We start from the raw sequence: 26,342 nt of genomic DNA, 5'->3' as shown, positions 1-26,342 counted from the left end.
GGAGAGGGGGGGTGGTGGCGGTGGAGGAGAGGACGGAGGGAGGAGGGAGGGAGGCAGGGCGGGAGGCGGCGGGGCCGTGCCCAGAGCCCGTCCCGGGCGCCGGCGAGCGCGCTCCGGCCGCGGCGGGAGGCGCCATCCGGGGCCGCCGGAGCCGCCCGCGCCTCGTCCTCCGCGTGCCCCGCGGCCGCCGACCCCGCCGCATCTCCTGCGCCGGCAAGAGGCGCAGAGCACGGGGACGACTCCTCCTCCCCACCGGGGTGTCGCCACCTGGCTCGCCAAGTGCGCGGGGCCGGCAGGCCAGAGGTGGCAGGGGGGCCGGAGAGCCGTGACCCGCCATGGCTCAGGCGGCCAAACAGCTCAAGAAAATCAAAGACATCGAGGCGCAGGCCCTCCAGGAACAGAAGGAGAAGGAGGAATCCAACAGGAAGCGGAGGAATCGCTCCCGTGACCGCAAGAAGAAGGTAAGGAAGGAGGCGGCAGCGGCGGGAGGGGGGGCGCTGCTGCCGGGGAGGGGGGCTCGGCGGGCGCGCTGTGCGGCCGGGGGCGCGCGGGGGTCCCGGGGCTCCGGCGCGCGGGGGTGGGGGCGTTCAGCACCGTGGACAGAGGCCGGCGGCCAGCTCTACTCCGGGACCAACTTTTTTACTCCTGGGGACGGGGGGCTGCGCGCGGGGCCCCTCGGCTTTGCGGGAGAGCGGCTCGGGTTCCGGGCGCAGCTCGGCCCGGCACTCACTCTCCGACACGAGAGCACCCTTTCCAACCGGGTCTCTCCTGACGTGGGTGTTGGGGGGAGGGGGGCGAGAGGTGCTGCCCTTGCCCCACCCTTCTGTCACCCGGGGTGACAGGGAATGGGGGAGATCCTCTTCGCCGTGTTTAGCAGCACCTTCGGTCGAGGTCAACCTCCTGGCCCGTTTTGGAAGCCAGGCACAGGTACTAGTGGGTACGGCCTGGCCTGAAGGCCTGCGCCGAGGACAACTCCACTCAGGGCGCGCATCAGGCAGGACCTGCCCCTGCCCCCCACCCCAAGAGGGAGCAGTCGCGGCTGTTTTCTCAGCTTCTGTTCTGAGTGTTGGAATGTGGGGGGAGTTCTTAGAGGGAAGCACCTGTGATGAGGCGCCGTCACGGGGGACAGTTCACAGGCCAAGAGCTTTCCCTAGCAACGGGTAGCAGGCCAGGGCCCCATGGGTGTCAGAGATGAGGGGTGTTGGAGTTGAGCCCCAGCTCCCAGGCAGCTAAGGGTCCCAGTACCTAGCCCCCTTGCCAGGGTGTGAACCCCCGCAAGGGCCGGGACACAGGACACTGGCCTTGGCAGAGAAGGAAACAGAGTTCCCCCACGTCGTCTTTTTTTTTTTTTTTTTTTTTTTTCTGAAATTGCCTCCTTCTGAGAAACAAGTTTGCAGCTGACTCAAGTGAGGGTCTCTTGTGGCCAGCTCAGCCTTGTCCTGGAACTGAGACAGAGAGACCAGGTGTGGTGGTGTGTGATGGCAGTGCCCCCGGCCCTGCCTGCTCCCCAAGGATCCGCCAACCAGCAATGAATGAGACTTTGGAGAAGGAAGCCTGCTGTGTGGCCCCTGCTGGGCTCTGAGTTCCCTGGGGCATCAGGCCAGGATGGCGGGGGTGGAGGGAGAGTGGCATGGGATGTGTTCCACTTTCCTGGCGGGAATGTCAATTTCCCTCTCCAGGCTGGTTGCTCCCTTGGGGACTGCAACCCCACTTCCCGCTGCTCCTGGGGTTCCCTCCTGGCTGTTCATGGTCTGCTCGATGCTGGGAGGACTTGCCCACCTTCTTGTGGTCCTCAATTGTGTCCCTTGAGATTGGGGGCGCTGCCACCAGCGGGACTCCAGCCCCTCGCCGCTTTTGAAGCTTCCTTGGGCCCCCTGGCTCTTAGGCGTGCTGTGTTTGGTCACAGTTGGCAGCCATTTCCCGCCTGGTCGTGGTATCTGTGCTTTACTAGCTGGTCGCAGCTGACTGCGTCAGTGCAGGAATGTTCCACATGGATCCCCGTTCGTTGGAGCAGCAGCCTGGGCACTTTGGTTGATACCAGCTATCGGGAGACCTGAATCCAGAGAGACAGCAATGACGTCAGCTGCTCGGGCTGGTTCTTCGGAATGGGGCAGGGGTGAGGGTGGGGTTGAAGGGATGCTGTCTTGTGGAGTACACCCTGAGGGTGAGTTCCCAAAGCTGTCGGGACGGGCGGGAGAGCCGTGTCGGAGAATGCGGCTGTGAGCCACAGCCAGAACGCCAAGCGCAGATGGTAGAAGGGCCCAGAGGGAAAGGCGAGAGGTGTAGGGAGGTGTAGACCACCTCAGTCAGAGGAGGCCCATGTGGGGTCTGGGTGGGTAGGGACGACGGAGGTGGCTAACTCGAAGGTTCATGTGAGGTGAAGTCTAACTCAGACCCACTTTCTGCAAAGCAAGCCATTTCCCAAGACCAAGCTTGTGCAATCAAGCTAGAACCATTCAGCAAGGGCCCCATGGAGGCCATCCCAGTCCCTCTCCCATGCCTACTCAGAGAGAGGGCATCCCAGGTGCAGGTCTGACATGTGGCCATGTAAAGGGCCTCAGGGGCTGCCCGAGAGCTGAGGTGTGTGTCCCCTGGGCCAGCTGCTGTTTCTTGCAGTTGATGGCGTTGTGTGGGAAGGGCGCCTGCTGGAGGTGGCGGCGCCAGAGGGGGCTGGTGTTGCGACGACACACTGACTGACACAGATGGAAACCACCTCGGCACGGGAGGCGAGCTACAAGTCTGGCGCTCCTGCCACGCTTGCAGTGTGGGTCTCATTCAGCTTCCTCGCTGGCTAGCTCAGCCTCTCCACGGGGATTGAGGCTTGTGAGCGGCAGCTTTTTTGTTGGTGCTGTTTATTTTTTAAACCAGCCAGCTTTGAAAGCATTTGTTCAGTTCCCCTGCCTCTGAAGGTAGGAATGGCAGTAAGAACCCAAGGACTGTGTGGAGACTGGCGTGTGAGGCCGAGCTTCAGCTTTCCAGGGTTGCAGATTCCTTGGGCAAGTGTGTGTGTGTGTGTGTGTGTGTGTGGTGTATGTGTGCTTTTTGATATTTCCCCGGAGCAGAGATGAGGGCTCCCAGTCAAGGAGGACCTGGAAAGGTTGGACAGAAAAGGAAGTGGGGGGCAGGGGTGGAAGGGGCAGCCTTCAGGGAAGGGGAGCCAGGCAGGGAGAGGGGAGCACTCCAGCTGACCCTCTCCTGGACCATCTTCTTTGGCCAGAGGCACAGGTGTAGCAAACTGCCCAGCCTGGTCTCTAAGCAGCATGCAATGGATATTTCTGGAAGGAATTCATTAGCATGATGTTTGTTTTTTTCCTGCTTGTTTCCTGTTGTCTGGGCAAGCAGTGCCCTCTCTGAAGAAAACTTTTGGGGTATAGGGGGGCACCAGAAGGAAGCCTGATCTTTTTTAATCCCTGGAAAAGCAATAGAGATAGAGCAGGTAATGGGAAACATCTTGATTTAATTTGGCGATGGGGTGGGAGTCGCTGTGAATTCCACCACCTAGTGTATATGATTAGTGCGTTGCTGGCAGTGTCCCTGCTGTGCTAAATGTCAAGTGGTCCTAACTGTTGTGTTTGCACAGGCCCCCAAGGCCGTTATACTTGAAGGTGGAAGCAGGCCTGCCTGGGCAGCAGGCACAGCTTTGGTTAACACAGTGACTTGGGGGGCGTCACCCTCATGGCCTTCATGCATAGGCACTCAGCACAGGCTGATGGCTGGACCTGATCTAGAGCCCAGCTGGCTGAGAGTTCCCTTTCACTTTGATGCTGGAAGAGTTGACCCCCAAAGACTAGGCACCAAGGAAATGTGTCTTCCCCGTCCCTTCCATTCTCCTGACCCAAGTCCGGTCTCTAGCCATTGACATGTGGCTTTTGGGATTCTTTTGCCATTGGGCTTCCGATTCTCAGAAGGACTCCCACAGGATCCCCATAAAGGAGCACCGGGATGGAAACCAGCCTGTGGCGGGGTGGGGTGGGGGTGGTTCTTAGTTGCAAGGTGTACTGGAGCAAGCCTGAAGTTTGCAGAACCCTAAGGCTAGGAATCCAGTGTGCCCTGTAAGATTTGACATTCCGTGGAGGATTGGGCTTTGGGCCTGACAAGGGACAGTGGTTGGGCTGCCCACCTCCTGCTGGGAGACGGCCTGGGCTGGCTGCTGGTCATGTGTGTTGGTGTTTGTGTGATAAGTCATAGCTGGGTCACATGTGTGCCTGAGTGTTGGTGCGTGTGTGTGAGATGTCATAGCTGGGTCACGTGTATGAGCCGTGAGACCTGGCCACGTGTGTGTGCTGTGACCAAGGCGTGTGTCAGATGCTGGAGCCTGATCACGTGGTTCCTGGACCTTTCTCCATTTCCCTGGTTGTTGCAAAGCTCAGATCTGGCGCTCTAGACAGCACCTGCCCGACTCTGCTGCTCCCTCGGCGTCACCTCACCAGGCAGCCCTTCTAGGCCCAGGGGAGCCTTATGGAATGTTGGAGGTCTACCAGGGGTCTGAGAGCGGAAAGCAAGGACTTGCATGTTAGGGCGAGAGCGGCCCTGCCTGGGCCCGGCCTGGGCGAGGCCAGGGAGCCGGGTGTTGTGTGGATGCAGCATGGCGAGAACTGAGCACACCATGCGGGCTCCAAGGAACTTGACGTCCATCCACGTGGGAGCGCAGGTGGACAATGCCGAGACCTCGGACTGCCTGCCTTGTCTGTGGCTGTGACCCCCCACAGGGCATTTTTCCTTCCCAGTCCACCTCTGAATGCCACTGCGTGCCACACCATCAGCCTCTCCACCTGCTCCTAGAAGGACATGCTGACTCCTGCAGGTACAGAGGGGCCACCTCCCTCACACTGCCACCTGTTTCTCCTGTTATCTGGGTGGGTGGGAGAGGGGCCCAGGAAATGAGTGGTGTAGGATGTTGTTACAGTAGCTTTGGGAGCCGTGAGTGCGAGGTGAGGCAGCTTGCCCTTGCTTGGGTCGTGGCTGTTGGGCAGAATTCTGAGTGGAGGAGTGCAGTTCCCTGGGGGCCTGGCTAACTTGAGAGCCTGGTTGGTGGGTAAGGGTTGCCAGGAGAATGTGCCCCTGATTGTGATTTTGGAGAAGGGCTATGCACCTGTACCTCTGGTGAGTGCATGCACCCCAATACAATCAGTGACTTCTGCATTCAAGGGGACAAGCTGATGGGATGGGGCGAGGCTGAAGCCAAGAGGAGACAGTCACTGACTTTACTCTTTGTCCTGGACCCACCACCTGCGGAGACATGACTTTAGCACAGGGCCAGCCCATGCACAGAGAAATCCCCAGTGAACTTGGCCTGAGAGTGGGGCCTGAGGAGGGCAAGGCCTGGGGTGGGGTCCAGGAGGGGCAGAGCCTGAGAAGGGAGAGCCTAGGGTGGGGCCTAGGGTGCTGAAGGGGTGAGGAGGAGTGGAAGAGAACTTTAGGCGCGGGTCGTGGGGAGGGTCCCTAGAAGTCTTGCCCCAGTAGCTGGTAGAGGATGTATACTGTGCCGGAACAGGATTGCTGGTTTGAGTGCAGATGGCACTAAGAGGAGGTGACCAGGAGCTGCAGACCCTGGTGCAGGGGGTGCAGGGGGAGGGAGCCAGGCAGGTTGGACAGAAGCTGGGAGGTGGGTCTGGAGAGGCTCCCGCCTGGATGGTTGTGACATGCTGGGTGAGGAGGCCAGTACATGGAGCCTTCTCAGCTGCAGGGAGCTGGGCTGGCTGGGCAGCTGGAACCCTGTGCAGACTGGAGCAGGGTGTGTGTGTGGTGTGTGTGTGTGTGTGTATGGTGTGTTCAGAAGGCAGAGCAAGTGAGGGTGCCGCCCTGTGACCCCGAGAGTGCGTGTGCATGATTAGATGTCATCAGGGACTCAGTACTTCTGACCTGGTGCCAGGGTGGCTGCCTGGGGGTGGCTGAGGCTGGGCTGCTGCCTGGAGCCCCAGCAGAGCATGCATGGGGCTGGCGGGCAGTTCAGGTGTGCAAGGTCCTAGGTGGCAGGGAAGTGGAGGGTTCATCCATCGATACGGACTCCACTGGTGTCAGCAGACAGAGGAGTCCAGCACAGCTGGGTATACGCTCAAGGGAGTAGTGTTCGGTGGTGAAAAAGAAGGACATCTTGTCATTTGCAAGAAAATGCGTAGTGGAATTGGAGCCTCTTGTATGAAACACACAGATAAATGTCATGTGTTCTTTCTCAGTGTGTAAGGGGGAAACAACGTGTGTGTGTGTGTGTGTGTGTGTGTGTGTGTGTGTGTGTGTGTTCTGAGTGTAGAATGGTGGTCCTGGAGGCAGGAGAGCTTGGGGAGGCTGCACAGCAGGTGAGTGTCAGGGGCTCAGGTCTTTGTGGTTCTATGGGGTGACTTGAGTGCGTGATTACACTGTGTTCAGTATGGAGACCTGAACCTGGAGCTGGGAGGCTCCGTGCACAGAGAAAGGACGAGGAAGTGTCAAGGCTGCTTGCCCAGCTTGGTTGTTGTATATGTGTTGAAATGTTGCTGCGTGCCTGTTAAAATGTGCAAGCATTGCACATTAATGTAAAAAAGAAATGGTAAAAAACAAAGTGACAGGTATACCCAACAATGCTGAGAAAAGGAAAGGAGAAAATGTGGCTGGAAGGTACTCAGATCTGTCGGGAGCAAGTCCATCTCAGCCTGAGATGGTTGGAGGAAGGAAGCATCCAGTTCCCCTTTCTAAAAAAATAAGAGAAAGAGGGAGAGAGAGAGAGCGTGCTCCATTTACTGGTTTGTTCCCCAAATACCTCAAACAACCAGGGTTGGGCCAGGCTGAAGCCAGGAGCCTGGAACTCCAGCCGGGTCTCCCACTCAAGCACTGTTATACCATCAGAGGTGTATTAGCAGGGAGCTGATTTGGAAGCAGAGCTGCAATACGGATGCTGCTGTCACCTCTCCTTTTAAAATTCTTCTCTGTATTTTTCGTCACATTGAAGTGTAAACCAAGTGTGGTACTGACACACAAACAGGAAAAGGTAAGACAGAATATGTCTTGCTCGTCCAAGATTGTGACCCGAAAGCTGGAGCTGAAATCAGCAGATGATGTCACGCCCCAGAGGGGAGAATGCCCGGTGAATGTTACCAGGGCCGAGCAGGAAGCAGTGTGCCGTGGCTCCAGGTGGAGCGGCGTGTAGTCCCACAGAGGTTTGGCCCATGTGGCGGTGCCTGGTAAAGCAACCCGGCAGTGTGTGGGTGTATGTTGGGTCAATCCTCGCTCTGCAACCAGGGTGTGCAGATCTTTCAGAAATGCAAATTGGATCCCATCACTCCCTCTTGGGAATCCTTCCCACATTTTATTTAAAAGGCTGAGTTACAGAGAGAGAATCTCATTCACTGGTTCACTCCCCAAGAGGCCACAACAGCCAAGACTGAGCCAGACAGAAGCCAGGTACTTTTTGTGGGTCTCCCACGTGGGTGCAGGGCCCCAAGGCTTTGGGCCATTCTCACCTGCTTCTCAGACCACAGGCAGGGAGTTGGGTGGGAAGTGGAGCAGCTGGGATACGAACCGGTGCCCATACGGGATCTTGGCACCACCGCTCGAGGCTTAGACTACTATGCCTAATACTTGACCTGTTGCATCTTGAGCACTTAGTACCAGCTGAGCCCATGCCTTGGTTCCCATCCACATCTGCCTCCCAGCCCACTGGGTTCTTAGAACCTGGGTTCTAAGTGCATAAATAAATACATAAACATTTATGAAAAAACATGGGCCCCCTGAAAGGAGCAGGCATCTGGCCTAATGGTGGTCTGTGATGGAGAACCTCGGTCCATTCCCAGTCCCAGCTCCTGTTTGCACCTTCCTGCTCACTCAGACCTGGGAGGCCATCTCAGCTGGGCCTGCCCATATGCCCCGGGCTGTGGTCGACATCAGAACAGTGAACCAACAGATGGGAGCGCTGTCTGTCTCTTGAACAAATAAATTATCCCATTAGGCGTGCAAATAAAATATAGGACCCTGAGCCAGACGAGCAAGGTAGCTGCGCTCTCGGCCTGTGTGGGATTTAATTGCCGTGAGTGCCATCCCTGTGGATGGCCTCAAGGGAAGAGTTCCAAGATCAGGAGCCCTCCTCTCACACTGCTGCTGATTTCCTAAGGAACAGACGTCGGAGGAAGGCCTACCCTCTGGCTAGAGCGGACACGCAGAGCAGTGCAAGGCGGGAAAGCTTCGAAGTTGGCCGAGTTGCGCACTAGATCTCCGGAGATGTCCAAGGCCCCTTTGGCACGGACGCTTGGCAGCTTTGTTCTTCACGCCATTTGAGAGAGCTGAGTTGGCGGCTGCGGTCGATAATGTTCTGCACACGACCGATCCTGGGTCGTCAGGTGCTGTGGGCAAGGAGGGCCTTCCGGGGCTCATCCAGCTCGGCATGTCCTGGGGGAGAGAGAGAGAGAGAGGGGCTCAGTATCTCCCTGCTGGAGGCTGAGCCACACCTTGCAGGATTTGTTTATTTGAAAGGCAGAGCGGTGGAAGGTGAGAGACAGGGAGATCTCCTATCCACTATTTGACTGCAATGGCCAGGGCTGGGCTCCTTCCCGGTCTCCCACATGGGTGGCAGGGGCCCACATACTTGGGCCAACCTCCACTGCTTTTCCAGGTGCATGAGCAGGGAGCTGGATCAGAAGTGGAGCGGCCAGGACTTGAACCAAGCACTCTGATGTGGGATGGTAGCTTTCTGGTGGCAAAGTAACCCACTGAGCTACCACAGAGCCCTCACTTTCAATGTGCTAAAGCACTGTCTGCCTTTGGGAGAACAAACCATAATTAAATAATTTTTTAAAGATTTGTTTATTTTTTATTGCAAAGTTAGATATACAGCGAGGAAGAGAGACAGAGAGGAAGCTCTTACGTCTGATGATTCACTCCCCAAGTGACTGTAACGACCGGTGCTGCTCTGATCCGAAGCCAGGAGTCAGGAACCTCCTCCAGGTCTCCCACATGGGGTGCAGGGTCCCTAGGCTTTGGGCCGTCCTCGACTGCTTTCCCAGGCCACAAGCAGGGAGCTGGATGGGAAGTGGAGCTGCTGGGATTAGAACCGGCGTCCATATGGGATCCTGGCGCGTTCAAGATGAGGACTTTGGCTGCTAGGCCACAGCGCTGGGCCCAGTTTTTTTTTTTTTTTTTTTTTAAGGTGGTGAGAGCGCCTGTCTTTGGACAGGAGGGGCTGGACCAGTGCCAGGAGCTGGAAGCTCAGTCCAGACCAGTCATGTGTGTGGCAGGTGCTTGGTCACTTGTGCCATCAGTGCTGCCTCCCAGGTCCTGCGTGAACAGGAAGTCAGATTGAGGAGCAGAGCTGGGACCCAGGCATCCTTAGCTACAAGGCTCAACACCTGGTCCCTGTTCGTTTATTTAGTGTTTGCTTGCGCACCACGCAGGTCTCGGCCTTCTGACTTCCTTCTCGAACAAGCAGCGTGGCTGAATTTCAATGCAGCAAACTCAGGTGTCGATGCTGCTGCCACACAGATCAGAAGAGTCTTCTAAACTTCTGTCTGCCAGCAGCAGCTGTTAAAGCTACAGATCATAGGGCCGCAGGCGCTTGGGGACTCCGGCAGGAAACATCCCATAGTGCGCTGCCTGGCGCCTCTCCTACAGCTGGGGAGGGAACAGTCCGGGTTGATGGTGGAAGGTAGTGGGACCACAAACACATGGAGACCTTCCATCTGTTGGTTCATGCTCCACATGGCCACAGCAACCGAGCCTGGGTCAGACCGAAGGCAGGAGCTTCTTTCTGGTTTTCCAGGCGGGTACAGATGCCCAAGTGCTTGGCGCATCCTCTGCTGCTTTCCTAGGCACATTTTACCAGGGAGTTGGATCAGAAGTGGAGCATCTTGAACCTGTGCCCATACGGGATGCTGGAGCCTCAGGCAGGGGATTAGCCTGACATGCTACCCTACACACTGGCCCTTGTGAGAGTTTTTAGGACTGTGGTTACTTGGTAGGATGGTGTTCAGCTGCCAGGTAGCGTCCGCTGGCCTGGAAATGCAAGAAGGTGTAGGTGGATCTTAGAGGGCGATCTGAGATGAGTTGGACTCTGCGACAGACACTGCAGGGCTTGTGGGTGTCCACAGAGCATCGAGGATCCCTTGGAAGCAGCTTCTGATTCTCTGCATCCACCCAGACCCCCAGCACCTGGGGGCAGAGGGAGTAGATGGGATCCCTGCAGGAGGGGGAAGGTGCGTGTGGAAGGTCCCGCTTCTCTCTGAGCCTTTGTCACCATCAGACACCCTGACTCTACACGCACCTGCCAAGGCCAGGTGGGTGCCTCCCCCATCTGTTTGAGACAAAGCAGTCTGTGGGAGGGCACAGTGCACCTGCCTGCTTCAGGTGAGCAGGGGTGCAGGAGACAGTGCAACTTCTATTTTGGGTACAAGGTGGTTGGCTCTGTCACAACCAGCTGCTGAGTGGCTGTCAAGGTCACGGGCCTCACAGCAGAGGGCACTGCCTCCTGAGCAGCTCAGGGGCTGCAGGAAGAGACAGGCCGATGTCCCACTACACTGCACCCCACCACCACCACCTTGCAACCTGTCTGTCTGGCAAGCCCACCCACCCCGAGCTGGGTCACACAGGTGCAGGCCTGATAGGAACTTGTCAGAAGGGTGTGGGCGGATCCAGGCTTATGCGGAAGGATCCTGCAATTTCTCCCACTCCTCTGCCTCACTGCTAGATCCCTGGGAACCGGTCATAGTGACCCTTGGTTGTCCACGGAGCATAGTGGCTTCCCCAGAACTAGGCTGTGACTCCAGGTCCTCTGCCTGCCCAGGGTGCAAATTCCTCTACTTCCTGCTCCCTGGGAAGTGCCTTCCAAGCTGCCAGCTGACAGCAGCCAGGCCAGCCAGGTGCGGCTTCTATGCGAAGGCAGAGGGAGAGCCAGGATCTTTCTCTTTGGCCCTGCGGGAGCAGTGGGAATGGGTGAGGGCCTCCGAGGGCCCAGCAAGGTTAGGTACAAAGTCCGATGTGCAACGGGAGGTGGGGCGAGGCTTGGTCCCACCTCACCTTATTGCTGAGTGCCTGGGGGGGCACCCTTCCCACAGGGCTACAGGCTCCATGTCCTTGGCTGTACAAATGCTCACTCCGGATGCAGCAGGTGCTGCCTGGAGTTGCTGGGTTCCCTGCCACCTGTATGGGGAAGCCAAGCTGACTGGGACTCCTGGATGTGTCCTGGCCCAGCCCTGGCTGTGGTGGACCAGCTACGCTGTGGTGATGGTATATAAACCAGCAGATGGGAGATTTTCTATCCTTAAGATAAATTTCCAGATAAACTGACTTGTTTATTTTTGTTTATTTTTACTGGAAAGGCAGATTTACAGAGATGGGGGAGATAAAATGAAAATTTTCATCTGTTGATTCACTCCCCAAAATGCCACAGTGGCTGAAGTTGAGCCAAACCAAAGTCAGGAGCCAAGAATTTCTTCCAGATGTCCCACACAGGTACAGGGTCCCAAGGCTTTGGGCCGTCCTCGACTGCTTTCCCAGGCCACAAGCAAGGAGCTGGATGGGAAGTGGAGCAGCCAGGATATGAACAGGCGCCCATATGGGATCCTGGCACTTGCAGGTGGAGGATTAGCCTTTCAAGCCACAGCACTGGCCCCCTTTTCAGATAAAATGAAAAGATGTCTGTATTGAATGTGTGTTGGATGTTTTCCCCTTGTGATTATTCCATAGAATCTAACAGGTCTTCCTACAGCATGTACACACACCTGTAATTCTGGCATTATATATGGGCACCAGTTCAAATCCCAGTTGCTCCACTTCCCATCCAGCTCCTTGCTTGTGGCCTGGGAAAGCAGCGGAGGATGGTCCAAAGCCTAGGGACCCTGCACCCACATGGGAGACCTGGAAGAAGCTCTGGCTCCCAGATTTGTATCAGCTCAGCTCTGGCCATTGCAGCCACTCTTGGGAAGTGAACCAGCAGACGGAAGACCTCTCTGTACCTCTGATTCTCTTGGATTCTCTTTAAAATCTGTCTTTCCAATAAAAATAATATTTATGGAAAAAAGCAAGCTGGTTGGTACCGACATAGTCACATGTAGAGAGAGAGGAAGGTGTGACGTAGTACATAGCCATCATCCCAGAGTGATCTTGAGTGACTAAGTCAGGTGTCCAGACCCAAGCCTTCTGTACTCAAGCAATAAGTGGCTAGAGGCCATGAGGCACCACATCTATGAGGGTGCACCTGTGCATCCATCCCATGCTTTTCAGTGCCCGGGCCCTCCAGGCTTCGCTGCCAGGGTGGCATTGGGGGTGTAGAAGCTGGAGCTCACTGGGGACGCCTGGTGGGAGGATGCATGCCCTGGATAGCTGCTAGCACACGGGCCTCGTCCCAGTGCCCTAATTAATGCAGCGTGGTGCTGAGCAACACTTGGCGTGGGTCAGGGGCTGGCGCGCTGACAGCTCGGCCTGTTCTCATGTGTCTAGGGCCCACGCAGCACCTGCCCCTTTGGCAAGCCTGGGAGGGGAGAGTTGGGGGCTGAGGGCTGGGGCAGGGGAAGTCTCTTCCCTCAAGGCTCACAGCATCCAGGAACAGAAATGCTGCCTCTTCTGGGCTGCCCTCTCGGAAGGGATTGCCCCCTTTTTGGGATTTCTTTGAGAGGCAGAGTGACTGTCTGCTGGTTCACTCCCTAAGCCGGGAGCCAGAAACTCCATCCAAGACTCCCTTGGGGCGGCGGGAGCCTAAGCTCTTGGGCCATCTTCTGCTGCTTTCCCAGGTGCATTAGCAGCGAGTGGACCAGCTGGGGCCCATGTGGGACGCAGGTGTCTCAAGCAGCAGCCTTACCTGCTACACTACAGCGCTGGTGCCTTGGGGTGGGCATCTTACCGTCTGCCCCAACAGTTCCTTCTTTTGAATTCTTTGAGCACCGCTCATCTCATCATCGTCGCCGTTTGTAGTGTGTGGTTTGCTCAGATCGGGGTCAGCAGGCTTTCCCTGGGGAGAGCCAAGCAGGAAATATCCCAGTTTCTCTTGCAAGTCCTCCTTGCTGCCTTCACAGCGAGGAAGCAGCCAAAGCCAGCACCCAAATGAGCATGACTACGTTCCAATAAAACTTTATTTATAGACACGGAAACTTCCGTTTTATCTGGTGTTCACACATCACAGCATGCTATGTTTCTCCCCCTGCTCCCGCGACCATTAAAAAAAAAAAGTGAAACTCCCCATAATCCTTCCAGTTCTTGTAAGGCAAGCCAGAGCTGGTGGCAGCATGCACACCCAGTCCCTTGGGAATTCCCTGACACCCCTAGACTTAAAAGCATGCCTGTCTGGGTCCAGTGTTGTGGCGTAGTGCGTTAAGTTGCTGCCTGTGATGCTGGCATACAGGCCACAGGTTTGAGTCCCGGCTGTTCTACTTCCAATCCAACCCCTACTAATGCACCTGCGAAAACAGCAAACAGTGGCTCAGGTGTTTGGGCCCCTGCACCCATGCGGGAGATCCAGATGAAGCTCCTGCTTGAGCCGTTCTGGGAAGTGAGCCAGTGAATGGAAGATCTCTGCCTCTCTTTCTATTTTCCTCTCTGTCCGAGTAACTCTAGACTTTCAAATACATAGTCATTTAAAAAACAAAGGGTGCTCTGATGGCTGGGCAGAAACAGTGCTTGGGGCCGCAGTTGAGGGAGTGAATCAGGTCAGTAGGATTCAGTGTCCGTGCAGAGTGAGTGACTGGTATCCTGCGGTGGTTCTTGGGAGGAAGGCAATGGGATAGGAATTCATGCACCTATCTCACAGGTGGGAAAACAGAGGGGGCCCCTTGCAGGGTTCTGGGGACGCTCCGTGAGGATAGGGAGTTGGGGAGCCCTGTCAGCAGCAGCAGGAGCTGAGCAGGTGCGTGTCCTCCAGCTGTGAGAATAGAAGTCATCACTCCTTGGCCTTTTGGCTAAGATCAAATGAGAACAGAAGCCATCTGCTCCCCGCCCTGCTGCCGCCTGGGAGCCGGGCCTGAGTCCCTGTGTCCAGTGGCTCCGCTTCCTTCCTGCCTCTCTCGCTGGCTGTGACCAACCAGCAAGTCTGTTCCAAGGGATGAGGGGAGGGGAATTATTTCCCGCAGCTAAAATTAGATGTTTTGTTTGAAGTATGCTAATTGGACTTAATTGCTGGAGAATGCCAGCGTCTTGCCTGTCCCCAGCGGCACACTGGGAGGGAGGTATGGGTGGAGTTGGCACAAAACAGTGACGGTCCTGAGGCTGGTGCAGTGGCTCCTGTCCCCTGCAGCCTGTGCGGGTGCTGGCGCCCACGTTCTCTCATGGGCCCCTGCACAGCTGGCCCGGCACCCATCAGCTGCAATGGGAAGCCGGGCTGTGGGTTCAGGGACCTGCACACTCCAGAGAGCTATAGCTGGCAGGCCCTCCCAACTGGCCTGCTAAACACCACATCTCTTTTCTGTTTTTGCTAAAGCTGGAGGCACAGACAGCTGTGGGGGTCCTGCCTTTAGGACGGTCTTGGGCTTTTTTTTTTTCTTTTTTAAAAAAATGATTTTAGTTGTTTTTATTGGAAAGGCAGAGTTACAGAATGAGAGAGTCACAGAGAGGCAGATCTTCCATCTGCTGGTTCACTCCCCAAATGGTCTCAGTGGCTAGAGCTGAGCCAAGCTGAAACCAGGAGCTTCTTCCATGCCTTCCACATGGGTGCAGGGATCCAAGGCTTTGGGCCATCCTCTACTGCTCTCCCAGACCACAGGCAGGGAGCTGGATGGGAAGCAAGGCTGCCAGGGTTAGAACCGGCGCCCGTAAGGGATGTCAGCACTGCAGGTGGAAGCTTAACATGGTGTGACATTGCATGGGCTCTAGGTTTGATTTTAATGCTCTTCAGTCACCAGGTTGGAGGGCCTCATCCACCATTCTAACAAGTGGACCTGTTTTATCCTTTCGCACAGAGCTTCACCGATGGGGAAGCCCATCCAGGCTGGCAACGTGTGGGCTGTGACTGTGGTTTGATCTTGACCCTGCAGCCAGGCTGTTTTTTGTTTGTTTGTTTAATAAATAACCACCCTTTCCTCTCCCCCCCCCCCCCCCCCCCCCCCCAATGGACAGGTGAAAGTCCTGGAGCTCAGCCTCCTCTTCTCGGCCTTTGTTCTTGTCGACTCTGGCCATCCCTGCCCAGGTTGGAAGCTGCATCTGTCTCTAAGTGCCCTTCTCCCAGCCCTGCTGTTTAACATCGTCAAGCTCTCCAGGGCTGGGACACACTCGTTCATTTTTGTCACTGTTTCATGTAGCACCTGGGATCGTTTTGGGCCAGAGTGAGGGGTCTTAGGTGCCTGTCGCAGACACCGCTCCCATCTGGAATTCTGCTGCATGAGCTTTTGCTCGGCTGCGTTTTTCTGAGACTCAGCATAGCCGCAGCAGGCGGTAGGTGCACAGTCAAGCTCTCCCCTGTGCTGCCACTGCCTGTCTGACCAGTGCTCCCCTGGATCTGTTTTTGCTGCACCTGACAGAGGGCTTGTTCACGTTCTTGCTGGAGTCATGGTCCCAGCATCGCTTCCTCAGTAAAAACCTCCTGGACCCCTTGCCCACCGAGCCCCCATCCACCCACACTCTTACATCTTTGGAACTTTCTTCTCCATTGGGAACAAGCAGTTTTATTCCCAACTGGGTCTCCATCTCCCACCCAATGCTATCAGAGCCTGGGCTTGGCTGTCACACTCAGCACACCTCTGTCTACAGCACCACATAGTAGGTGCTTAAGAAGCACATACCTGCTTGTGGCTGTTGTGTATAGTAGATCCTGCCAGCCTACTGAATAGGCGAGATACTGAAGCCCCATAGCACAGTAACAACCAGCCTGAGACCCCAGAGCTGGAGAGGAGGGGGTGTGTCTGGCCCCACAGTGCATCTGTCACTCGGCCCGCCCTCATCACAAGACCGGAACAGAGCCTACCGCTGGGGGCCAGGGGCCGGCCCAGTCTTTGTTTGCCCACCCTGGTGGATGGTGGCAAAGTATCGAAGCATCGTTGTTTTGCTAGAAACTGAAGCAAATTATTTATTGGTGGATTGGAAAGCTGTGTGATGGAGACAGAGATCTTTTATCCTCTGCTGTCTCTCCTCAATGCCCATAGCAGTGGGGTTGGGAGCTGGGGCTGGCCCAGACTCAATCTACGCAGAGCCAAGAGCTCGTTCTGGGTCTCTCCTGCATGGCTGGCAGTGGTCTCACTGATCGAGCCCTTAGCTGCTGCCTCCCAGGGCTGTGCTAGCAGGAAGCAGCAAATCAGGAGGAAGTTGGGGAAAGAATCGAGCACTTACGGAATGTGTGTTCGTGAGATCACACTTTGTCTGACATCATCGGTGAAATGGCCTTTACCCCCACGGGCACAGAAGGGCCAGGCCAGAGGTACTGAGGGATGGGAGGACGTGTGTAGGGACAAAGCCAGGCACCAGAGGGGGTACAGTTCTGCCAGGGCTGGTGACGGCAGCTGTTTCTGACCCAGCATGGACATGCCCGCTCTGCAGCTGAGGCAGGGAGGGCCCGCCCCAGGAGCTTCAGGGAAGAGAGAGCAGGCCTGTACCTGAGCAGGTGCAGGGGCTGGAGGACAGGGTGTACACAGAGGGCTCCTGCCCATGTGCACTGGCTCCCATCCTGTCAGGCTGTGTACGCACATCTCTGAGTGCACTTGTGCCTGTGTGTGCATCTCTGAGTGTGTGTTCCTGTGCACACACAGGCCTGTGTACCCATGCCCATCTGTGTTCCTCTGCCTACAGGCCTGTGTACCTGTGCCCATCTATGTACCTGTATCCCAGGCCTGTGTACCCATGCCTGTCAGTGTACTGTGTCCATAGGCCTGTGTATCCATGCCTGTCTGTGTACTGTGCCCACAGGTCTGTGTACCCATGCCCATGTGTGTACTGTATCCACAGGCCTGTGTACCCATGCCTGTCTGTGTACTGTGCCCACAGGCCTTTGTATCCATGCCCGTGTGTGTACCTGTGTGTGAGCCCACCTGTGCACCTGGATGCAGGCACTGGCTAGTATAGCAGCTGCAGGTGCAGCCCAGTCATGGTGGAGAGGGAGGTGTCCATTGCTTCCCAACCCCAGATCCTTGTGAGACTGAGTCATGTAAAAACATAGCCAAAAAGGAGAAACACCAGGAGTATGTGGCTGCCCCCCTGAGGGCATGGTGATTGGGCACAGCCCCTCAGCCCACCATCCAGGGCCTCCTGGAGGGCTCAGCTGTCCCTGTGTGTGGCTGTATCTTACCATTGCACAGACCCCTAAGCCAGAGCCTGCACCACCTGTTTTGCACACCCAAAGGCCTCTCCACATGCAAATGTGTCTGGCTGGGGAGCCTTGGCTCTGGGGTGGGCCGATCAGGAAGAGCAGGATGTGAGCGTTGAATTCCTGGGATGGGGAGTCGAGTCCCGCGTCACTGCTGGGCACCTGGCTCAGTCACTTGCAGCTTTTTCTCGCCTCACCTTGGCAGTTGCCCAGCTTTCATGTGCAGTTCTGCAGGGGTCAAGGGCAACTAAAGACTTGGCAGGGCCAGACTGGGGGCCTCTTGCTCCATGTACCAGTCCCTCGTGCCCTTCCTGTCCCACCTTGTGCCCTCCACCCCAGGTCCCAAGCCACCACTGTCTGCCTGCAGGCTGGACTTGGCCCAGTGGATCCCTGGGTTGAGAAGCTGCAGTGTCTTCAGGATCTCTCACAGGGGACACAGGGTGCCTGCTACCCAGCATGTGGAGGGTCTGGACCTGGGGAAAAGAGGGAGGGCAGGGGCGGGCAAAGGCTCTGCTTTGTTCTACTGTAGCTGCGTGAATGGTCTGAGAAAGGATCTATCCTGTCTGGCTGTTGTGAGGAAGTGTCCAAGGATGCGGCTGAAATGTCCCCTGACGGCTGTTCCCACCAGGCCAGCAGAACCTTCAAGGGTTGCTGGGAACACAGCAGGTGCTGGTCGGTGGGAAGGAGCATGCAAAAGGCAGGTTTAAAAGAGAGGCCTTACCCGGCCTCTGCAGGGCCACATCTGGGCTGCACGTCCCCAAGGTGGCCCTAACAGCTGAGGCTGCAGGCGGCCCATGGGGTACACAGCTATTGGTGTGCACGTATGTATGAGGGTGTGTGTGTGAGTGCATGTGCACTTGTGTGTATCCGTAACTGTGTATGGATATGTGCAAGTGTGTGTGTGTATGTCTCTGCCTGTGTCTATGTGTATATCTTTGTGTGTTGCATGTATGTGTGTTTACAGTTATGTGTGTAGCTGAGTATATTGTGTATGTGTGTTGTATATCATTGTGTATGTACATGTAGGTATGTGTATGTGTGTTGTGTGTGCCAGTGTGAGTGTATTGTATATTTATGGTATATATCTTTGTGTGTATGTGTGGCTATATGTGTAGACATGTGTATGCACATGCATGTGTGTATGGATATGTGTATGTGTGTGCATGTGTGCGTGTGTGAATGTGTGGTATGTAGAGCACTGTGCCAGAACTTGCCTGGACCTGTTTGGCGTGTCCAGCCCAGGTGGCCAGACTCACCTGGGTCCAGATACCAGACAGATGCATCATGCTGGCCACCAGGTGTCCCAAGGCAGGATGGTAGGTGTGGCTGGCCTGGAGCGACAGCATGAGGCTCCTGGCCCCAGGAGTGCCCATAGGTCACAGCCTGACACTCGACCGTGTTACAAAGCACCCTCTTGGGGTGCCATCTTGGGCAATTTCTCAGTCTCTGTCATGGTGGTCCTGCCAGCCTGGAAAAGGAGTAGGGCTGGCTCAGATGCCAATCCCAGCCTGGCCGCTTACAACTCCAGGCCACTTCAATGCCTTTAGCCTCAGTTTCTTGTCTGTGAAATGGGGATAAGATTCCATGGACACAGTGGATTTGCCCATCACAGTGGCAGTGAGGATGTGGAGGTAGCGGATGGTGTATAGCAGTGCATGGGCAGGAGGGCATTGCCCCCAGGCTGGCAGGGACCACTCCCATCGGCTGTGCTTGGGCCCACCCTACAGGCCTCACCTGCACGGCCTGCACGCACGGCATGATCCCACGGGCTGCTGGCCCGGCAGAGTGGAAACCGTGTTTTGTGTAGTCAGCTTGGCAGTGCCAGAACCATCTTCTGAAATATTAAACCCCTGCTGGACCACGTTAGGCCGCTGACAGCAGCTTATAAATAATAATGAACCTGCCGTCTCCTTCCCGGGGCGGCATGGAGGGGGCTCCCATGGCCGCTAGGCCAAGCTTCCCAAGACTCTCCCCCTCCCTGATGCAGGGGCTGGGCGCTGCCCACCATGCCCAAGCAGCTGCTGCCACTCTGTGCTGCTACAGACTGCGTGCCACATCCGCCCTTGGGACGGGTGCCACTGCCGAGCCTGTGTCACCATATGCCCTCCTGCTGTAAGGTTGCCTGTTGGCTTGGCTTGGCCCCTCTTTCTAGAGCAGGGACTAGGTTGAGACCCAAGCGTCCAGTCCATCTGTGCTGCATGGCAGTAGATGTCACCCTCGGATGCCCTGGCCACCACCAGCTATGGCCCTGAGAGCAGCCTGACCTGGAAGAGCTGGCTGCCTTCTCGGGGGAGGAGGAGGGAGTGCTGAGGCTGAGGCAGAGGAGGGCAGGGGAGAAGGGGCAGGTCACTGTGAGAATGTTGCTGCTGGATTTTACTATTTTGTTTGTTAGAGTCACTTACTTGCACAACAAAGTTGAAGAGACTGAGAAAGATCTTCCATCCGATGGTTCACTCCCCAAGTGGACACAACAGCCTGGCGCTAGGCCAGGCCCACGCCAGAGGTCTGGAACTCCATCCAGGTCTCTCACACAGGTGCAGGGTTCCAGGCTTTAGGCCATCCTCTGCTACCTTCCCAGGCCACGAGCAGGGAGCTGAGTGGAAGTGGAACAGCTGGGACTCGAACTGGTGCCCGTATGGAATGCTGGCCTTGCAAGTGGAGGCTTAACTGGCTTTGCCACACAGTGCCCCATGGCTGTGGTTTTTAAAAATAGATTATTTCCTTAAGGGAGGGAGAGAAAAACAAGCACTGAGAGAGGCAGGGAGCTTCCCAGCCGGGGCTCACTCCGCAGATGGCTGCCCCCCACTGAAGCTGGAGCCTGGAACTCCCTCCAGGCCCACCGTGGGTAACAGGAGCCCCCAAGCACTGGGCTGTCCCCAGTGCCTCCAAGGGTGTTGGTAGGAAGCTTCCTCAGTAGGGAGCTGGAGCAGGACTTGGAAGGACCCAGGACAACATCTCCCGAGCATCATCCGCAGTACCGTGTCCTGTCTCCTGTGTGATCTGTCATTTCACAGATCCCGTGACTCACTGCAGCATGGGCCTGTGAGCCTGAACCCAACCCTTCTACCGAGAATTGTCCAGGGAGATGACTGGGTGCCCAGTCCTGTGCTAGGTACTGGGGAAAGAGACACTGTGTTTCAGGGGCCCAGGGCACACAGCAGTGTAGCCAAGGAGGTGAGCAAGGCTGCAGGACTTGGGGGGCAGATGAACAGGTCTGGTGGGTAGCAGCAGAGGTGGGGTTGAGCCCTACACAGTGCAAGGCCATGCCCATGAACCCTGCCTGTGAAGGGTTGATGAGGCAGAGAAGTCCTGCTTTTTTTTTTTTTTAAAGATGTATGTATGTATGTATTTGAAAGGCAGACAGAATTATAGGGCAAGAGATCTTATGTCTACTAGTTCACTCCACAAATGACCACAATGCCCGTGGCTGGGTCAGGCCCAAGCCGGGAGCCTGAACCTTCCAGGTCCCCCACATGGTTGTAGCCCCTATACTTGGGTCATCCTCCACTGCTTTCCCAGGTGCATTAGCAGGGAGCTGGATCGGAAGTGGAGCAGCTAGAACTTGAATGTGTACCCATGTGGGATGCCGTCTCTGCAGATGGTGGCTAAACCCTCTATATTGCATTGCTAGCCCCAAGAGGTCCTGTTTTAAGATGCTTTTGTCATGGAAACTACAGGGGTCTTGTGCTGTGGTGTAGTGGATTAAGTCACCACTCACTATGCCAGCATCCCATATGGGTATTTGTTCGTGTCTTAGGTGCTCCATTTCTGCTCCAGCTCCCTGCTAATGCACCTGGGCAAATAGCAGAGGATGGCTCAGGTGCTTCAAGCCCTGCATCCATGTGGGGAATCTGAAAGAAGCTCCTGGCTTCTCCAGCTCTGGTCATTGGCATCATCTGGGGAATCAACGAGTGGACAGAGCATCTCTCTTGCACTATAACTCTTTCAAATAAATAACAACAGTAACAACAGCAACAACAATAATAATAAACCCAGAAACCTCCTTAGAGCTGTTACTTGCTCAGGGAGGTGACTGTATGCCTAGCTCTGTGCTAAGTACTGGGAGAACAGAGATGCTGTCTTTTCAGTGGCTGAGGGCACACAGCAGTGTGGCCAAGGAGTGAGTGGGGCTGCATGCATCCTTGGTGGTAGGAAGCTGGGAGGGTGGTGCTGGAAGGTTGTCCTTGGACCCCGAGAAGTGGCCCAGGCTGACGGACAGGTGGCTCTCCGGACAGGTGACCATGGTTACTGGGGGCCATCCCACCTGGGATCTGCAAGCCCCTCAGAGTGTGGGGAGGGCTGGGGACAGAGCAGGTGCTGATATCCCCTCGTCTTGGGCATTTTCCACCACCGAAAGTATGCTGCGTGGAAGCTCCTCGAAGAAGTAAAAATAGACTTGCTGTGTGGCCCAGCTGCTGCTTCTGCCTGCAAACCCAAAAGCCTCGAGGAGTGGTATCCCATGTGCACCCAGGCTGCACAGTGCACAGGCAAGTCACACGGGTGTCCACAGGCGGCGGGGTATGGGGTGGGGAGCCACAGAACCAGCAGGCCCAGCTGGCTTCCAGAGTCAGAGCTTTCTCCACACTAGCCGCTCGCTGGCCAGACCAACCCAGAAGACACAACAGGAAAAGCTGCGGGAGCCCTGGGGTGCCAGGCCCCTAAGGCAGCCAGAGTGGCACACACACACAGTACGGGCAGAGGCTGGGGCAGGGAGCAGTGTGGGCATTGCCTGTTTGGTGGGCCAAGAACTTCACTTTGCAGACGCTGAGTGCTATAGCGTGCTGGTTGGGGTTATATTGCAGTGTGAACCCACTTCATACCCCTGAGCTGAACACAGGGGGAAAATGCAGTCATGATGTTGCCCTGATGCTGTTTATGTTTTGGGAAAGCAGGAAGACATAACTGATACCCTGAAGCAAAGGGGAACATGAATTGTTATGGAGCAACCTCTGTGTTTGGAAAGAAGTGTGGAAGTGAAGAGGGTTGTCTGCACACCTGTTGTGTTGGTGGGCCCATGAGAACTGGCCGGAAGGCTTCAGGTAAGACAGGGCCATGAGAGAGGCTTAGGATCAGGCATGTGGACACTCTGTGTCACCTTATGTGTTGCTGCACAGCATGGCCTCGGGGCAAGCGCAGAGCTAGGGGAGAGTGCATGGTGAGGCGGAGGCATGGGAATGCTTAGCAGGTGATCTGATGGCTGCCCAGGAGTAGACAGGTGGTAGGTCCAGCCCAGAGGGCCACAGGGCACCTTCCCTGCTGGCAATGTGGTATATAGTCTGGGTTTGGCTGGGAAGTGGGCCCGCCCAGCTGCAGGAGCTGTGGTAGACAGGCCCGGAGCTGGGTGTGATGGTCCCTGGGCTCAGGTGCAGGTGGAAGATACCCAGAGGAGAGCCCTGCTCAGTCCACGGAGGAGAACGAGTGTTCCCAAGAGTCCCTTCAAGTGGCTGACAGCCACCTGGGGATCCTGCCGAGGAAGAAGGGCCAGCTACCTGGGCCGAGTGTTCAGGGTCACGTGTCTGGCATCGCCAGCCTGGTGTGCAGCCACCCAGTGAGCTGAGCATTCCTGCTGAACACACAAACGCTGAACACAATTTTGCTCCAGTGATCTGGGCCCTTCATGCCTGGGGATCCCCATTCATAGGGAGAACTTCCGCTCTTGGAGCCCATTTCCCTTGTAGGCTAGAGGGTCCTGGAGGCTCAGCATCTGGCAAGAGTCCTGGGGAAGAGGGAAGAGGGTGCTGGGCACCCAGTATGGGTGCCCTTGGTAGCCACTGGCGTCACTTGGTGTTGCCTGGCTGGACGCTGCAGCAGGCAGATCGGGAGATGCTGTCTCAAAATCAGGTGTTGGGCCGCGGCAGGAGCACCTGCAGTCAGCTCTGGTCGTGGAGTGTGACTGGAGCAGTAGGGAGTATGCTTTCGTGTGGGGGGCCCGGGTGGAAGCCGCAGCATCCCAGACACCAGCTCGGTGTTGATATAAAGAAGTGTTGCGATAGATTGCTTTCCCTCCACTTATAATCCAACCAGAGAAGGAATAATCTATTTGGCATAGTGTGAACTCTTGGAGGCATTGTATCTGTGCGTTTAAAGAAAGCCTTTGGCCTAGGGGGGATTGCGCGCAGCCGGTCAGAGCAGATAGAGGGATCTGTCTCAAGTGGTGTCACTGTGCCCAGGGTGAGGCAAGCAGTACCCACTGGAGGCTAGGGTCTGCGCAGTGACCCCCAGCCTAATGCAGTTCCTCTGATGTTGGCAAGGGGCCTTCTGAGCCTCAGTCTCTTCATCTGCAACTGGCCAGTGTGCTGGGCGGAGTGTCTCATCTCCTCCAGCTTAAGCTTGGCCGACCCAATGCCAGGGGTGTGGGTTCAGTGTATGTTAATAATGGGGGGAGGAATGAGCCTATTCATGTAAGTCAGAAGGAAAATATGCCTTCCCCAAATGGTGGCAATAGCCAGGGCTGGGACAGGCCGATGCCAGGAGCTAAATCTCCTTCCTGGTCCCCCAAGTGAGTGGTCAGGCCGAGCATCTGGGCCATCCTCCACTGCCTTCCCAGGTGCATCGGCAGTAAGCTGGATGAGAAGCGGAGTAGCTGGGATGAGAACTAGTACTCCACTCTGGGATGCCGGCATTGCAAACAGCAGCTTAACCCACCCTGCCAAAACGCTGGCCCCTGCTGTCTACGTTAAGCCCAGTGACATTTGTAGTTTCATGTATATGATGTTCTGTTTTCTCTCTGACTCTCTGTGTCTTGGAAATGGGTTTCCCCCCTCCTCCAGGGTGGTACCCAAGGCAACCAGGGAAGGTGTCCCCGCCCCGGGCCTGCTGGACATCTCCTTGGCCCCCAGGGGGCCTTACCTGGAGAGTGAGACAAGATGCTGACCTCAGAAACAATGGTTGCTGCAGAGTTGGCTCTGGCCCTCTTCCTGGATCTGTCCTCCTGGCAGCTAGGTGCTGGCTGGCGAGCCAATGGAGGTCCAGAGAGACCGAGGAGCCCGTCATTACACCCCTTCCGTGGTCTCCGCCCTTGCCACTCCAGGAGAGGGGGACAGCCCCCAGCTGCACTCTGAGCCTCCCTGATGTCACCCCACCTCTAGCATTCTAGGAACACTATCAACTTTGGCCTTGGCAGCCCTCGCCTGGCCTTTTGCATGGATTGGGGTGCCCTTGCCTACAGGCCCTGGGTTGTGGAACTGGGCTCAGCCAAGGCCAAGCAGCCCCCTGCCTCGTGCTGTTCAGGGCGGGGGCATCAATCTTGAGCTATTCTGGGCCTGCAGAGACAAGATTTTTAATGATCTGGCTCCTCTGGGCTTGGGTGATTTAGCAGAATTCGAAAACGTCCATCTCCCAGCACAGGCGCCCGTCCCACCCTGCCCTGCTGATCCTCCTCCTTTGGCTCATAAATGTTTGAGCAGGTGCAGTCTGCAGGCTTAGCTGCCTTTTTTGCTGACGGGTTGGGGAGCTGGAGGGCTTTGCTCCAGACCCTTCTCTCCAACCGCATCCACCTCCCTCCTCACTCCCAGTCTCCTGTGCGAAGGAAGAGGCCTCAGTGGTTGGTTTTCTGGAATCTGGAGCTGACCCTTCTCCTGGTGAACTGGAGGCCCACTTTGTCTGTCAGGCAGCCCCCAGCTGCCTACTGTTCCTCCCAAGAGGTGTGCACGGTCAGGCCACCCATAACCCCAGGCTTGAACCACTGCCACAAGAGGTTCATTCTTGGTCATATTTGCCAAGGAAAGGATTGATCTGAGCAGCATTGACCAATACCAATTGAGAGGTATCGATTTGGCATACCATCTGGAACTGTCAAGAAAAAAGAGCCACGAAAGCACAGTGTATTGAAGGAATGGCATGCACATGTGAAACCAAGACTGGCCCTCCTGTGCCTACTCCCGAGTGGCACTGCCTCATGCTACACCTGCACATTACAGAGACACCCCACCCCAGCCATGCCCACTGTGGGACCAGCCAGGCCTGTCCCCATTTATATGGATCAAAGCCAGGAGCTGATCCTGTGGGATCCCTGCTCAATGTCCTGATCCTCTTGGCCCCACAATACCCAGGCTGAGAGCAGCATGAGCCACGTCCTGTGGCAAGTGGTTTATAAAAGCAACTCATCCAGGCAACAATAGGCAGGGATGGAAGGCTTGACTACTGTGATAGTTTTTCCAGCTGGAAGGACTCTGGGTCTGGTGGACAGTTCAGGTTCAGAGGTTAGGCTATTCTCGCCCAACCCCCAGGCCTGATGGTGTCCACCTGTTCTCCTCATGGCTCAGCCGTGTGTTCTCAGCCCAGCCTTTGGGTCCTAGTGCTCGTTTCTCCAGGACCCCAAAGTCGCTCGGGGCCCGACCGCACCCTCTCATGGTGCTCACATTGCATACAAGTGGGGGACAAAGGCTCGGGATAGATGCCTGATTGGATACCATTGCACTTGACCTAGTGGGATGTTTTAGGTGAGAGGCAAAGAAACTCACAGCATTCCCATCTACAGGTGTATTCCATGAATCCTGCAGCACCAGGCCTGGGCCATGCAGAATCTGGGAGTGTGGAATTCAGTCAGGTCTCCCATGTGGGTGGCGGGACACCAATGTCTTGCATTCCCACAGCTGCTTCCCAGGGTCTGCGTTAGTGGAAGTCTGGGGATTAATCCATGGACATCCCGACTGTGAGGTTTAACACCTGCTCACTTAGTTGGTTTTATAAAGATTATTTATCTATTTGGAAGGCAGAGTTAGAGAGAGGGAGAGTTCTTCCACCTGCCAGTTCACTCCCCAGCTGATCACAATGGCTGGGGCTAACCAGACCCAAGGCAAGAGCCAAGAGCTCCATCCAGGTCTCCCACATGGGTGGCAGGCTCCCAAGGAGCTGAGAGTCTCCTGCTGCTTTGCCCTGACACATTAGCAGGGAGCTGGATGGGAAGTAGAGGAGCTGGGACTCGAACCAGTGTCCACAGGGCACACTGTGGTACGTGTACCTCCCTTCTGCATCGATGCAGAAGGGAGGTACTTGGGGCTTGGTGGCAGGGGAGGGGCACATTATTTACTTGGAATGTTTGGACCCGGAGCCAATGGGCGGTTTTCCAGAAGTGCCCTCGAAATGCAAGCTAAGAAGCCAGGTCATGTGCATTTTTCTGAACACAGAGGAAGCAGCTTAGCTTCCCAGGAGTGGGGGTCCC

General features: G+C 56.1%; 1 protein-coding gene across 1 annotated transcript in view; it reads left to right on the top strand.

The window, feature by feature from the left end:
- The first annotated feature begins 335 nt into the window (after nucleotides 1-335).
- Nucleotides 336-26,342, top strand: part of ANK1 (ankyrin 1) — a 165,275-nt gene continuing 139,268 nt past the window's right edge. The window contains exon 1 of the mRNA XM_040994165.1: nucleotides 336-461. Coding sequence (XP_040850099.1) covers nucleotides 336-461 — 126 coding nt within the window. The remainder of the gene's footprint in view (nucleotides 462-26,342) is intronic.

The sequence above is a fragment of the Ochotona curzoniae genome, unplaced genomic scaffold (genome assembly GCF_017591425.1).
Source record: "Ochotona curzoniae isolate NIBS_2020 unplaced genomic scaffold, NIBS_Ocur_1.0 contig_899, whole genome shotgun sequence".
Taxonomy (NCBI): domain Eukaryota; kingdom Metazoa; phylum Chordata; class Mammalia; order Lagomorpha; family Ochotonidae; genus Ochotona; species Ochotona curzoniae.
This window is presented reverse-complemented; position numbering and strand designations above follow the sequence as displayed.